General features: G+C 33.7%; 1 protein-coding gene and 1 long non-coding RNA gene across 2 annotated transcripts; both read right to left on the reverse strand.

The window, feature by feature from the left end:
- Window positions 1-263: 263 nt before the first annotated feature.
- Window positions 264-2,388, reverse strand: LOC118027819 (uncharacterized). The gene is made up of 4 exons (XR_004683894.2): window positions 2,068-2,388; window positions 1,627-1,854; window positions 591-649; window positions 264-516 (listed from the first exon to the last, which is right to left on the reverse strand). It is a non-coding gene; the product is annotated as an uncharacterized lncRNA (long non-coding RNA).
- A 5,499-nt stretch (window positions 2,389-7,887) lies between these two features.
- On the reverse strand, window positions 7,888-8,475 carry LOC118027822 (secreted RxLR effector protein 161-like). Its single transcript, XM_035031312.1, has one exon. The coding sequence runs from the start codon at window positions 8,473-8,475 to the stop codon at window positions 7,888-7,890; it is 588 nt and encodes a 195-aa protein (XP_034887203.1).
- Between the last annotated feature and the right edge of the window lie 8,466 nt (window positions 8,476-16,941).

The raw sequence follows: 16,941 nt of genomic DNA on the forward strand, positions 1-16,941 counted from the left end.
AAGTCTGAAAAATTCAAACCGGAACCAGCTCAAAACCGACCGGTTTCGGTTCGGTCCAGTTCGGTTTTTTTGCCATAAAAACCGAAAAAACCTATATTTTTTGTTTAGGTTTTTTTTAGATTTTCTGATTGGCTTTCTAATGGGCTTTTAATTGATATTATCATATCTAATTTTTGTTACAAGATCCTATAATATATTTAACTTTTTTTTTGTCATTGAATATTCATTTATATTAAATTATGAGTGCTAATATTATGTTCATATGTTGCAAGACTTTTAATATTTGTGTTTTGGACTCCTCCTGCATCTGAGTTTAAATTACACACAATTTAAAATCTAAATTACAAACCATTGCCTTCAAAAGGGCTTAATAAAAACAACAAATAACCTTGTCATAAAAAATAAAAAACTTCATGCAAAAAATATAGATGAAAAATCTTCATTGTGCACATCATCCCAATCGAAAAAGCACGTCAACATAACAAGAACATTGCACTTTGATTCCTTAATACCTGGCTGGAATTCAAGATATAAAATTATAACATGATAAAATAAATTAGAATATGTAAAAATAAAAAGTAGTATTTTACCATCAAATTAACTTTGAACTAATTATCATCCGTTGCTAGATGTAACTTTCCACCGAATTCTACAAAATAAAAAATTAGACATGTTAGAAGATTGCAAATACTTTAATTAATAAATCACAAAATAAAATATACAAGTTTATAAAAAAAAAATTACCCAACTCAAGGTTTTTGTAAGTTTCAAGATCATTTATTAAGCTTCTAAATGATAATTGGATATCGATGCAGTAGTTCTGAAAGCATATACTTTTACACCACATTCTAAACACTGGAGAAAATCAAGCAAGTGATTTCAAGAAAATCACTTTGTTTCAATAACAGCACTGGTTTAATAACATAGTTCAACAACACACTAAGCCATCATACAAATGCTGATGAAAGTAAAAACAATCCAGGTAAGAATTAAGGCTTCTTTAGTCTTTCATTTTTCCTTTGCAAATTTGTTTGAATTTGTCACATTATGTCCAGTAGTTTATTTCCCTGAAAGAAAAACAAGGAGCTGGAATATACATGTTGGCTGGTGCTTAATGCTTAATTGCTTACTAACAAGGACCTTTATTGAATGATGTTTCTCGACAATAATTTTTCCCACTAAAATGAGCAAAACCCAGATCCAAATTCCCACTTTAGTTAACTACATCAACTCAAATCTAAGTTCTGCTCTCCTATCCATACAGCTGAAAATCAAAATTTCTTTTAAGATCATTAATTACCACAAATCTCAAAAACCCATTTGCTATGGTATCATGCTCGAAATGATTTTTTGACATGCAACATTTTTTGACTACTGGTTTAAGCTTCAACCAAAAGAACAGCTGAAATAATATAGTAAAGAAGCTACATGCCAAACTAATGAGAGACAAGCAGTAATGATTCTGAACTACATAAGCTCAGACCAGATTTCATAGCTATATAGTAGAGAGTACTAGAATAAGCACATAAATACAACAGTCAATTGAGAAGGGCTTCAGAAGAATAAAACAATGACTGCCACTCTGTGAGGGAAATCTAAAGATATTAAATAGGGAGGAAAACATACTGTGATGGGACAAGTGGAGTATAAACTATGTTCGGCTCCACGATTTCTCCAAGAACCAATATACCACCTCCAGCATCATCTCCTTTCAAGCAGTGAGAGAACACTCTTGGTGTTATTCCCTGTGAAGCTAGCTGGGAGATAACAGACATGTCCTGTTGTCCGAACCCAAATATCCTATCAACTGCTCTGTCTGGCTTTGTCAGGTCCCCAGTTTGTAATGTGCTACACCTGTTTCATAATCCTCCATCAGAATCCATGAATTCCAGAGTTCAAACAAATGAATATCATACAACTACCATCTTAATTTTGACAGATCCATAATTTAAAACCTCATAATCCAAAACACCCAGTCTCCATCAACAGCAATTTGCAAAACAAGAAAAGAAATCCGAAAACTTAGAAAAACCCATGATTCAAATATGGTTTAAAAGATAGAATTACCCAACGAGGAAAGGGTCAAAGGTTCCTTGGACAGGGAAATCAACAACACCACCTCCTGTTATGAGTTGTGACAAGATTCAAGGTCGGGTGTGAGAGAGGGAGGTGACTGGTTTGCTAGATCTGGACAATGAAGGTTAGGTGTGCTGGTGTGGTGTGTGTCATGCCTGTGTGGGAGAGGGATGTGGCTGAAGTCAGGAGAATGGAGATGAAGACGGATTAATTTGATTTTGTTAGAGACTTGAGAATGAGATGAGATCTGCGAAGGTGTGAATTGTGAGGGTTGAGGGAGCGGCTTGTTTGCTCAGGACGGCTGGACGCGCTAGGGTTAAGAAAATTAGAGAGCATTTTTTTTGTATTTATAGTACCCCTTAACTGAACCGGTTCGGTTCGGTTGGGGTTTTTTCGGTTTCAGGTTTCTGAAACCGGAACCGAACCGAACCGAACTTTTTTTAAAAAAAAATAATCGGTTTACTCGATTTTTTTTTTCGGTTCGGTTTTTTCGGTTATTTTTTTCTCGGTTTTCTCGGTTTAATCGGTTTCTCGGTTTTTTTGCTCACCCCTAATCCTACCTTTCCTTTGTTAATTCCAATGCTTCAGGGCTAAGCCAGAACTCCTTTCACTTTTTCTTTGTTTTCGTCAAGAATTCATACTAAAGAAGTATTCATAAATTATAATTGTCAATTTATTTAATAAAAATATCGGTGAGAATTTTTCTAATTAGATTGGAATTTTATAAATGTTCGTCTATATCCAAATCCTAATTGATTCAGCCACTCTTGTTGTTTTTGTTAGATATCTAGGCCTGTATTTATTTTCCAGAAACTGGTTTTTAGAAAATCATTTTTCAAATTTTTCTATGTTTGTTTGCTATTAAAAAAGGTGGTCAACAGAAAATACTTTTTGATCAACGAAAAACACTTTTCAGTCAAAGAAAAATTTGACTTGGTTTCCAGGAAAGTGTTTTCCTTTTATTTTGAGCGGAAAACATTTTCCAGAAATTGTGAAAAATTTAGAAATGTCATATTATTTGTTGATTATATCAAATTCGATCCTCAAACTTCTGATTACTATATATATTTTGTTTTGAATATTTGTTTTTCAATTTCATCCCTTATAATTTAATTTTTATATTAATTTTGGTCCTTATTTTTATAATTGTTATTTTCTTTTCCCTTATCATTTTTTAATTAAAATTTTTTATCTATCAAATTTGATTCTCATTCTTTTGATTGTTACTTATTTTATTTGAAATAATTTATGAAATGTTAATTATTATTATTTTAATTTCTTCATCTTTCAATTTTATTTTTATTTTTTAGATTTGATCTTTATTATTTTGATTATTATTTATTTTATTTTAGATAATTTATGAAAATTATATATTTTTTTCAATTTCATTCTCATTCAACTTTTTAATTTGTAAGATTTGTTTCTTATTATTTTAATAAACTTGAAAAAAATAAAATATTAATAAGTTATTTTTCAGCTTATTTTTCATGACATAACCAAATACTGGAAAATATTTTCCAACTTATTTTCATTACACTACTAAATATAAAAAAATAATTCATTTTCTTGGAATTTATTTTTTTAAAAAAACTACTTTCCAGCAAACAAACAGGACTCTAATTTGAAATCCACTTGTTTATTCTAAGAAAAAGTGATTACATTTTAAAAAAGTATCAGCTGAAATGTAAATAAAGACATTTAGAGATGATTGGCATTACAATAAATTTTATTTTGGAAGTTTTTTAAAAAATATATATTTTTTAAAAATAAATTAATGTTTTATTTTAGTATTTTTTTTGATAATTTTTAATATGCTAATGTAAAAATTAAAAAAAATATTTTAATATATTTTTAAATAAAAAATACTTTTAAAAAACACCCTTCATTACAATATTAAAAATACACTTAGCAATAATAATATAAAAATGAGATTAACAACGCGCTTATTAAAATGAGATTAGCAAAGCGCTTATTGTGCGTGTAAATTATACACGTGTTGACTTTATTTTTCTTTTAATTGTAAGAAGGAATGAACATGAAAAAACTTAGAACATCAAATCAATTGATTGATGGATAGTAGGACAAAGAGATCATGCTGAGGGTGCAGCTAATCAGAGGTGTTTTGGAGTGAATTTTAAATAATTTTTTTTATTAAATTATATATTTTATAGTATTTTTTAAATTGTTTTAATATATTAATTTTAAATATAAATTTTTAAAAAATATTTTAATATTTTTTAAATCACTACAATACTCTCAAACATTCTTAATATACAAATCCAAGAAGTTTATGATATACAATGTAATTGACATAATCAAAAGTTAGGAGGACATTTTTGTTCAAAAGCATCATTTAGTTGAAAATTCTTTTAGATGCGCAGTTTTCATTAACTTTTTGCAGGGGTGAGAAAATCTGGGAAACCATTCCCAACATGTTTTTGGCGACATGGATTTAGATATGAAAAATAACACTTTTCCTATTCTTTTTTTTTCCATTGTATTATTTGAACATAATTTTATTTTCAAATTTTTGTAGAAAAGTGAAATAGTGCTCCATTGCTTAAAGATACCATAAGGTCTCCTGTTTAGATGAATTGGATCTGTTTATGTGTATATCGAGGTTATTAAAATCACGAGTCAACTCGTAAAATCGTAAAAGTTTACAAGTCAACATGTATCTAATGTGCTAAATCAGACTAAAAATTCAAAATCAGTAAAATCAAACTTAACTCTTGCAAAATCGGTAAACTCGGTCCGATTTTACGAGCTTACTAAATTTATGATATGAACCAAGTCATGTTCAAATTTGGCTTTAAAATGTCTGCTTACTTATTTTGCGAGATTGAGCATATCTTTCAAACCGTATATTGGATAAAACTGAAATTTTATAGAGAAATATTAGATATATGAAGATATATTGTGGTAACTTTTCAGGTCAAATGGAGTTAGGGAACATAATATTTTAGAGGGTCAAATTTAGTAAACTAATATTGTCAAATATGTCAAACAATACCTTCGTGTACTGTTTGAGACATATTTAGAGCTACTAGTGGAATTTTGCTTCGATTAAAGTTGGGATAAAAACTGGACATCTGAAACTTTCCAACTATATATCGTAGGCCCAATAATTCATCTAAACGAGAGAAAACAACATGTTTCAAATTAGGAGAAAACGATATGTTTGAAATCAGGACTCAAATCTGCCAAGAATATACAAAAATTAGAGATTCACGTTGCATGGAGGAATATTAACATGAAGATTTTTTTTATTATTCTCTCCTGATTTATTAATTTATACTATCTATTTCTCTCATTTTATTTATATTTTTCATTGATTATAATATTGTTGATTCATTTTATTTATATTTCTCTTAAAACATTCTTTATAGTTACAAAAGATATTAATCATACCATCATTCTTGGCACTCCATTCATCGACATGATCACCCCGTACAAAGCATATCATGATTGTATTTCCTCCAAAATCAATAGCGTCAACCTTGATTAAAGCATGCTCTATACATACCTATCATATTAATGCATTGATTCATGGAAAACAATTCCATTTACATGATTTACAAAACCATGTTTCTTATTGTCATATCAATAAACAATTACAAAACTCTATTTTACAAAAGAAAATCATTGATTTACAAAGGAAGATTGAACAACAAATCTGTTCAGACTTACCCAATGCCTTCTGGAAAAGAAAACAACATGTTGTTGATCTTCCTTATGAAGATATTTTTTCAGAAAAACATATATCTACAAAAGCAAGACCTATTCAAATGAATGCTGATCTCGAACAACATTGCCGACTTGAAAACCAAGATCTCAAGTCTAAAGGTCTTATTCAAAAGTCTAGATCACTATGATCGTGTGGAGCATTCTATGTGAATAAAAACTCCGAAATTGAAAGAGGCACACTAAGACTTGTGATCAACTACAAACCCTTAAATTCTGCTTTAAAATGGATTAGATATCCAATCCAAAACAAAAAAAGATTTATTATAAAAATTACATTCTGCATTTATATTTTTTAAATTTGATATGAAATTCGGATTTTGGCAAATCCAGATTGATCATAAGGATCGATACAAAACTGCATTCACAGTTCCTTTCGGTTAATACGAATGGAATGTCATGCCTTTTGGCTTGAAAAATGCACCTTTTGAATTCCAACGCATTATGAATGACATTTTCAATGCACATTTCAAATTCTACATTGTTTACATTGAAAATGTTCTTATTTTTTTCCCAATCAATAGATCAACATTTTAAGCACTTGCATACATTCTTTCATACTACACAACAAAATGGATTAGTTGTTTCAAAATCCAAAATTTTTCTATTTCAAACTCATGTCCGTTTCTTAAGACATTATATCTGCCAAGGTACTGTGACACCTATTGAGAGATCTTTATCCTTTACCAATAAATTTCCCGATAACATTGTATATATATAATGTTGCATTATAGGTATACATTGACCCATTCTATTCTATTATATTTAACGTTCTATATGAAAATGGGTTTGCAACTGGTGTGGAAAATAATGATAATTGATAATTTGCAAGTACTTGTCAATAGGAGTTTCCTATAACAATGCTTTTGTGCCTTTCATCATATTACTCTTGTTTTTGGCCAAAGGGATGGAATATTTGCGTGTATTATTGCTCCAAACAGAGATCTCGATATCAATTCATAAGGACAATGAGTTATAATTAAATTCATGCATCAATCTTGCTCATTACTCTATAAAAAATAATGCTTGTTGACTCCCAAAAATTATATCCATAAAATTGTGAGATTTCAAGAATAAATTAATACCAATTAAAAAAAAAACAGGTCTCAATCGGGTTTTACCAGATCGTTCAAGTCACAGGCCAACCGAGTTTTACCGGATTTTTACTCATTTTGAATTTTTACTTTATCCGAATAAGTCCAACCACCCGGTCAACCTGCCAAGTAGGTTCAGGTTTAATAACTATGATTGACACAGTGCATTAAGTCTAAGTAGAAATAAAAATATGGTTTCATGGTAAAGTTGCAATATTTCAACGGTTAGGGTTTTTAATAATTAATTTAATTATAATGGCAATCATATAATATTTTTATATTTTTTGTCGATTGAGTTTTCACGCGCTCAACTTATTATGTAAAAAGTTATAAACAATATCAATAATGATATGTTGACATGTAAAGTGTCGTTTCTGAATCTATAAAGAAAAAGTGAAATCTCACTTTATAATAATATAAAAAGTAAATGATATTTTTATGCTAAATATAGACATAATACTATAATTTTTTTTAATAGTAAATGATATTTTTACACATCAATCAATCAAGATTGAGTATAGTATTTTTTTAATAAACTTTGCCATTTGATTGTGATGCGGCTAAGGAAATTACCACGAAATTACCTCTGCTAAACTTTTTTAATATGAAATATTACCTCTGCTAAGCTTCAGTCCTCAGTACTTTACTCATCAGCTAACCTTTGCGATTGTTGCTACTGATTCCTGATAAGAAAAGATATGCAAGAACACTTGCTGAATACTTCACTGTATTACCTTGAATGAACAACCATATGGTTTTATATAGCCTTTATAGAAATGCAGAGTGATTAATAACTGCTGCCCCGTGATTCAAGAAATCTGTTATTTGAACCAACACTAACCAATTACCTGACTTAACTAACTGCCAACTGAATTAACTAACTAACTGCTCTAACAGATTTAGCTAACAGATTTACTGATAGTTATTGAACATTTCTCAACATTCTCTCATTTAAACTAATTCTGTGTAACAATTAGTTTACATCAGGCATCACACAGACTCCTATTTGTCCTCGAAGATTCTCAAATGTCTGCAACTTAACTGGTTTTGTCAGAAGATCAGCTACTTGATCATGTGAGCCACAATGCATAAGTTCGATGATTTTGTCTCGTGTTAAATCACGTAAGAAATGGAATCTCACATCAATATGCTTACTGCTTCCATGCATAATATGATTTCGTGAGAGCTTGATAGTTGAGCTATTATCACACATTAAGATGGTGCAACCTTTTTGTTCATGATTTAGCTTCTCTAGAATCCTTCTCATCCATACTGCCTGGCAAGCACAAGCTGCTGCTGCCACGAATTCTGCTTCAGTTGTTGACAGAGTAACTATAGGCTGCTTCTTTGATGCCCATGAAACTGCTCCTCCACTCAGCATGAAGACATAACCGGATGTGCTCTTTCTGTCTGTAATGTCTCCTGCATAGTCACTATCAGTATATGCAATCAGCTGCTTGTCCTCATTCTTCTTGTAGTATATACCATAGTTAATAGTGCCCTTCAAGTATCTCAATATTCTTTTAGCAGCTTGTAGATGCCCTTCTGTTGGATTAGCCATAAAACTGCTTATAAAACTCACCCCAAACATGATATCTGGCCTTGTAGTAGTGATGTACATAAGACTTCCTACTATTTATTTATATTAAGTATCATCGATTCTGTTTCCTTCTCCAACTTTATCAGTTTTGCAAGCAGGGACTATGAGATTCATTACTGCATTGCTTTCTTCCATTCCAAAGCATTTCAGAACCTCTAGTGTATATTTTCGTTGACAGATAAAGATTCCATTGGGACGTTGGAGTACTTCTATACCTAGGAAGAACCTCATTCTTCCTAGATCAGTCATATCAAAAACCTTCATCATTGACTATTTAAATTCCAGCATCATCTCCTCATTATCTCCAGTGAAAATCAGGTCATCCACATAAATGCTCACGATAAGAATTTTGCCTCCACTGGTTAGTTTAACAAATAGAGTTTGTTCACTGATGCACGTTTGAAATCCTTCATGAGTGAAGTAAGCTTCAATGCGACTAAACCAAGCTCGGGGGGCTTGGTTTAGTCCATATAATGCTTTATGTAATTTGTAAACTTTGTGCTCATTTCCTTTCTGCTCATACCTTTTTGGTTGTTCTACAAACAACTCCTCACTCAATTCCCCATGCAGAAAGGCTGACTTAACATCTAATTGATAGATAGGCCAACCTTTCCTAGCAGCTAATGCAATGATCATCCGAACAGTGTCCATTCTTGCCACCGGAGCAAATACTTCAGTGTAATCCACACCATGTTGTTGAACATAACCCTTAGCCACTAACCTGGCTTTGAACTTATCCACTTTGCCAGTCTCATTTAACTTGGTCTTGTATATCCATTTCACCCCAATCTTCTTGGTTCCAGCTGGTAATTCAGTTAGACTCCATGTCTCATTCTTCTGAATTGACTCTATTTCAGCATCCATGGCCTCCCTCCACTTGTAGCTTTCTACTGCCTCTTCATAGCTCACGGGGTCATCAGAAGTCATAATTGCCATATTCAATTCTGTTTCTTCTTCTGATAGTCCTTCACTAGAGACATAGTCTCTCATCCAGCTAGGCATAATTGTCTCCCTCCTTGTGTTCAGATTGACACCTTCTTCATATATTGTGTTGATAGGAGCATTGCTGGATCCTTCAATGCCATCCCAATCTGACTCTGCTCCTGAGTCTGTAATATTATTCTCAATTGCCTCTGCATCTCCACTGATGTTTGCATTATCTCCATCAGTTTCACCTTCTTCTCCCCATTCTAAATCCATTTGTAGCTCCTCCTTGTGACTGATATCCCAGTCCCAGTGTTTATCTTCTTCAAAGATTATGTCCCTGCTAGTTACAATTTTCTTTGTTGCAGGATCATACAATTTATAACCCTTGGATTCTTCACTTACTCCCAACAATATGCAGCACACACTCTTGTCTTCCAATTTGGTTCGTCTTGCATTTGGTATATGCACATGAGCTACACATCCAAACACTCTAAAGTGTTCAACTGAGGGCTTTATTCCAGTCCATACTTCTTCTGGAGTCATGTCTTTTACAACATTAGTAGGGCATCTGTTCAAGACATATATGATCCAGTTTACTACCTCAGCCCAGAAGCTCTTGGGAATCTTCTTTTCTATCAGCATGGATCTTACCAAGTTCATCACTGTCATATTCTTCCTCTCTGCCACTCCATTCTGCTGAGGAGTGTAGGCTGTAGTTAGCTGTCTTTTGATGCCATTCTGCAAACAGAACTCATTGAATTCCAGTGAGTTGAATTCACCACCCCTATCTATTCTTATACTCTTGATGTATTGTCCAGTTTCTTTTTCCACAAGCTTCTTAAAGTACTGGAAATGTTGGAGAGCTTCTGATTTTTCTACTAAAAAATAGACCCAGGCCTTCCTGCTATAGTCATCAATGAGGCATAAGAAATACCTTTTCTTGCTGTTTGAGGTTGGTGTGATTGGACCACATATATCTGCATGAATAAGTTGTAACCTCTGTGATGCACGCCATTGACTTCTTTTAGGAAAAGGTTCTCTATGCTGCTTGGCAGTAATACAAGCAGTGCATTCTGTAGTTGATGCAGGAAGTTGTGGTAGTCCTCTCACCATCTTCTTGTATTGCAGGGTTCTTAATCCTTTGTGGCTAAGGTGGCCATATCTGCAATGCCATAGATGTGACAGATCTTGTGCATGTGTATGGAAACAAGAGGCATCTTTAACTTGAGCCTTTGCTATTAGCACAAACATCTTATTGATTGTCATCCTGGTTTGAATGATCAGACCCCTCATGGGATGATAGATTTTGCATGTTCCTGATTTGATGAGAATTTCCATGCCCTTTTCTTGTAGCTGGCCTATGCTTAGGAGATTATTCTTCAGTTCAGGTACATAGAAGACATCAGTGACCATGTGTTGCAAGCCATTCAAAAGCAATTTGACTTTTCCTTTACCAAGGACTGTCATCCGTGTATTATTCCTAAGCTTCACCAGTTGTCTAAATTCTTCATTCAACTCATAGAACATATTCTTGTCTCCACACATATGGTTTGAGCAGCCAGAGTCTAGAAACCATGCATCCTCTCGATTGCTGTCATATAGTTCCACATGAGACATCAATAAAATTTCTTCTTCATTGTTCAATTCTGCATAATTTGCCTCCTTGTTCACTGTGGGACATTCATACTGGAAATGTCCAAGCTTGTGACATCAATAACATTCCACAGTGGTTTTATCAAAGGTATATCATCCTCTACCTCTTCCTCCACCTCTGAAAGGTCGCCTGCCTTGACCTCTGCCATATGACCTTTCATCAGATGTCACCTTTAAAGCTTGTTCCTCCATGCTGTGTTTCTGAAATTTTTGTTCATGTACAATCAATGAGCTTTGTAACTCATCAATTGAGAGAACATCAATGTCCTTCAATTCTTCAATTGAACATACTATGTAGTTGAATCTGTCAGTCAAAGATCGAAGAATTTTCTCCACAATCGTTACATCTCGCATTTGCTCTCCATAAATTCTCATTTTGCTGGCTACAGTCATAACCTTTGCAAAGTAGTCAGTGACATGCTCATTAGTTTTCATCTCCAGTGTTTCAAACTCCTTCCTTAGTGTTTGAAGGATTGAGCGCTTCACTCTTGCATTTCCTTCATATCTCCTCTTCATTGAGTCCCAAATCTGTTTGGAGGTGTTCTTCTCCAGAATAATTTCAAGTATAATTCTGTCAATGGCCTGAAATAGGTAGTTTTTCACTTTCAGATCTTTCAGTTTTAACTCCTCTAATATCTTTCGTTGAGTTTCGGTCACATTTGCTCCTTCTTTTGGTTCTGTGTAGCCTGACACAACCACAAGATTGATGTCTTCTCCCAAGTGCAAGAGTGTCGAAGTAATAAATAACCCGGCAAGACCGGAGTCGAACCAAAGAGAGGTTAATTATATAAATTATAAATAACAAGACAACAACAACAACAATAACGACAACAACAACAACAATAACAACAACAACAACAACAACAACAACAATAATAATAATAATAATAATAATAACAATAATAATAATAATACTCAGTACGTGGCGTTGTTTATACCTGAGAATGATCTAAAAGATCGGGTCACAGGTTTCCAGCCTATATACTGAGTTTATGAAAAAATCAAAGAGATATATTATATAATATAAATAGAATGTAAATAATAATAATAATAATAATAATAATAATAATAATAGTAATAGTAGTAGTAGTAGTAGTAGTAGTAGTAGTAGTAGTAGTAGTAGTAGTAGTAGTAATAATAATAATAATAAAGAAGAAGATGAAGAAAATTAATGAGAACTTTTAAATAATGATAAAACAAATGTCAAGGTTAGAGGATCCACCAATGGTATTTCAAATAAGTATAGTATAAACTCTTATTATTCAACTGGAAACCACACACAAAGGAGGTTTCAATCAGATGATTTCTCATTAATAGCTCATTATAAATTATTAACATGATCATATTAATTATTTTAATTACATAACACCAAACTTTTAAATATTATTAGGAATTCATGATATTAACTGATGTTAACAAACAAATCAAATTATTTTCATAGCCCAGGTGTAGGTAATACCATACTGTTGGGCTATGAGAGTGCCAAGCATTTACTGTACCAAATGTTATTACAACACAAATCTAGATTAACCATTTAACAAGCAAGGTATTAAGAATTAGTAAGATAAAAAGATAAGACATGGTAATATTAAACATTAAGATCCATGTTGAGTTTACACTATATTTATTCTTACACCATTAGTGTAACCTTTTCACCTTGACATAATAAACTTAGCTAAACATAATGAAGAAGAGAAACATAAATAAACAAAACAAGAATATAAAGAAAATACAAGTTAACTAAGTAAATGAAAGGAAATGAAAAGCATAAACAAGATATTAATAAAAGCAAAACTTATAAATTACACAAAAATATAAAGAGACATGAGCTTGATCTGAACAACCAAGCTCCCAAATACATGGCAAATGCCTCCTTTTATAGGCCGAAATTTGGAATTATTGATTCGATGAATAATTGTTGAGTGGGTGGCCAACTTTTGACTTGGTGAAAATCCTTATCTTCTTGTCTGAATAAAACAAAAATGCTACCATCCGAACTGGGTCCTCTGGAAAACATGAAAGTTGTAGGAAATTGACTCAGCTTTCCAGGAAAAACAATGGAGGTGATTTGGACTTCTAGAACTCCAGATATGGGCCAAACACTGAACAGTGTTCGGGCTGCAGGACAGATTCGGACTTCTCCGTTGTTGCTATGATTTGGACTTGAAAACGGCCTTGTTAGATTTTTATGTTCACATGAAAGTTGTAGGCCTATGTCTCACCAAGTTTGTGTAAACATTTGAGGTCATTTGGACATCTAGAACTCGAGATATGACCCAAACACCAAATAGTGTTCTAGTTTGGACTGCACCAACATCTCTTTTCTAAGTTTCACCCTCTCTTTATCTTCACAAATTTCAGTAGTTGAATTCATCAATCAATCCTTTGATTTATGTGATAGGCCTGCATTTCAGATGAACATTTACCATATATTAGGGTATTTTATAGTATTAGACTTTTTATTATAAAACATGCTTTAGTTAAAGAGTTATTGATACTTTAAGTGCAAAATGATGATATAAAACCTTGATAAATATGCACTTTTAAGTACTAATCATAGCCCGTCTCAATCAAGATCCAGAATTCCTTGGATCGCAAGAAATTCTCCATTAGCATGCTCCAGTGATCGAAATGGCCATCAAACCGTGGTATGGATGGTTGAATAAAATTGTTGTTGCTGTCATTTGCCATCTCTCAGTTTTGCTCTCCTTTGTGTTGTGAAGTTTTGAGAAGAACAACAACACAATCAATTACGTCAAAATCAATTACAACTTTCCTTTCACTTGCTGCAACTTTCTCTTTTTCTTTCTTTATTTTGCTCTGATACCAATTAATTTGATAAGAAAAGATATGCAAGAACACTTGCCGAATACTTCACTGTTTTACCTTGAATGAACAACCATATGGCTTTATATAGCCTTTATAGAAATGCAGAGTGATTAATAACTGCTGCCCCGTGATTCAAGAAATCTGTTATTTGAACGAACACTAACCAATTACCTGACTCAACTAATTGCAACTGAATTAACTAACTAACTGCTCTAATAGATTTACCTAACAGATTTACTGACAGTTATTGAACATTTCTCAACAATTCCATGCTCTTTTTTGTTTTCATCTTTTCAGCAACAATATTAATTGTTACTGTTGTAACCCATTTTTGGGTCCCCATAAAAAAATAATAAATACAAAAAAAAAATAAAAAATGTGCGCAGTACTGGTCGCAGTAACCCGTAGATTAATTCTCTGGTTACTGTACACACAGTAACCCGGTTATTATTTGCACAGTAACCAGCCCATGCAAAAAAAAAAAAAAAAAACAGAAAAGGGCTAAACGGTGCCGTTTTTTGAACGGCACTGTTCCCCTTTCTTCCCCGCCTAACATACAGCAGTAAAGAAGGAAAAAAGATGTATATTTAATGGCGTTGGTCCCTCCAGCCCACCGACCGCCGGTCCCTCTAGCCCACCGACCGAAGACATTGGCCGACCGCCTACCGCACCGCCGAAACTGAGGGAGGCACGCCTGGACAGCCACGCCCGACCAGCCGCCACATGACCCCACGATGAAAAAAAAAAAAAAAAAACACATGCTCACGGGCTATAAATGGAGGAGAAGAGAAGAGAAGGGGGGAGAGAAGAAAGCAGAAGAAGAAGAAGCAGAGAAGAGAGTCCAACATCACCACCGCAGGTAGCCTTTCTCGTCGTTTTTCTGTTCTGCATGCAGATGAAAGAAGCTAATTAATTCACGGTTACTGTGCATGTGCACAGTAACCAGCCCATTCTTTGGGCCAGGTTCGGCCCAGCCCATATATTTGGGCCTGATCCGGCCCATTTCAAAGAAAAAATCAAAAAATATTTGTTTCAGCATTTTATAATTTTTCCGCGTAATTTTTATGTCATTTTGATTAATATTTGGTGGTATTTTTTTATGTTGTTAAAAATACAAAAATCTGATTTTTAAATACCTGGTTTTCGTAAAAAACTTCCACAAAATACAAAAAAAATTAAAAAAAAAATGTTTTTGTGCATACGGCCAAGTGTCTCAAAGCTAAAAATTTATGTTGTATTTTTTCATACACCAAAACAAAATGTTTTAGCATGCATTTTGGCTTTAATAACCAGTTTATTAAAGTCAAGAGAATATTGGCCAATATTTCAAAAACAACAAAAATTTTATTTTGTTTGTCTCTTAGTATCCGGGGTATGACTTTACACGTAATGCATATTCCGGATATTTAATTCTTTTTTTTTTGGACAATAGAACCTGGGGTATGACATTACATGTAATGCGTATTCCGAACAATAAAAAACCACAACACGACCTTAGATTTTATCAGACATTAAAACAATGCAGCTTACCTTAGGTAGGGTGTAGTTGGGGTGCTAATACCTTCCCTTTACGCAACCAGTCTCCGTACCCGATCTCTAACGACCAGTTAAGGTTCCTAGTAACCAGAATACTAGGTGGCGACTCCCAGTCCATATTTTCACTTGTAGAGACAAGAATTCCTTGTCTCTCCATTTTTTCTTAAGGAATAAATATTTCTGATTTTTTCCATGAGGATGGACGATCGCCGCGCCGCCGCACACGTAATCATTCGTTCTTACAACATCATTCTAAAAACAAAGTATTTTTTATTTTTAATATTTTTTATGCACATATCCATACCCAATTTTCAGCCCAAATCAAAATCATTCGTTCTGACAATGGGGGTGAGTATATGTCTCATTTGTTTCAGGACTTCTTACAGCATCATGGCATCATTTCTCAACAGTCTTGCCCTTCAACACCTCAACAAAATGAGGTGGCTGAAAGAAAGAATCGTCATCTTCTTGATGTTGTTCATACTCTCCTGTTAGAGAGTCGTCTACACCTTCTCGATTTTGGTGTGAAGCTCTCTCCACTACTGTCTATCTCATCAACAAATTGCCTTCCCCCACATTGAACCACGACACTCCTTTCATCAGGTTGTTTGGTCATCCTCCAACTTATTCCAACCTCCGTACCTTTGGTTGTGTTTGTTATGTTCATCTTCCTGCACATGAACGTACAAAACTCACGGCTCAATAAATTCAATGTGATTTCCTAGGATATTCAGTACACCAGAAAGGTTTTCTTTGCTATGACCCAAATCTGCATCGCATTTGAATTTCTAGAAATGTGATCTTTCTAGAAAACCAATATTTCTTTTCCATGCATCAGGATCCTGTTCCTCCTTCATTTTATGTTTTTCCTATGTTTACTAACTCTTTTACAGCTCCAATCCCTTCTAAGCCTCTCCTAGTATATCAAAGACATTCATCTACTACTTCTCACTAGCCTCCAGACCCTCCCAAGCCCCCTTAAGTTCCTTCTCCGGCTAATGCTCATGTTCCAACAATTGCAACTCCCTCTCATCGATAAAGTACTTGGGTTTGTAAACCTCCTAATAGGTATGGTTACTTTCCTCCCTCATCCTTCACAGCCACCTTGTCTTTTACTTTTCTTCCTTCATCTTATAAACAGGCAATGAAGCATGACTGTTGGCGAAAAGCCATTGAAACTGAACTTCTTGCACTTGAAGAAAACCAAACCTGGGATGTTGTTCCATGCCCCTCATTTGTGAATCCCCTTGGCAGTAAATTTATGTTTTCTATCAAGTGTCATTCGGATGGGTCCATCAACCGTACGTTACAAGGCTCGGTTAGTGGCACTTGGAAACAAACATGAATATGGTCTTTACTATGATGAGACCTTTGCACCAATCGCCAAAATAACCACTGTCCGCACTATACTCACCCTTGCTGCATCTCAATCTTGGTGATATCAAATGGATGTCAAGAACGCCTTCCTTCATGGTGATATCA

The sequence above is a fragment of the Populus alba genome, chromosome 19 (assembly GCF_005239225.2).
Source record: "Populus alba chromosome 19, ASM523922v2, whole genome shotgun sequence".
NCBI lineage: Eukaryota > Viridiplantae > Streptophyta > Magnoliopsida > Malpighiales > Salicaceae > Populus > Populus alba.

What these genes read in the sequence shown, in the direction of transcription:
- LOC118027822 (XM_035031312.1), bottom strand. Translation starts at nt 8,475, where the DNA reads ATGGCTAATCCAACAGAAGGGCATCTACAAGCTGCTAAAAGAATATTG.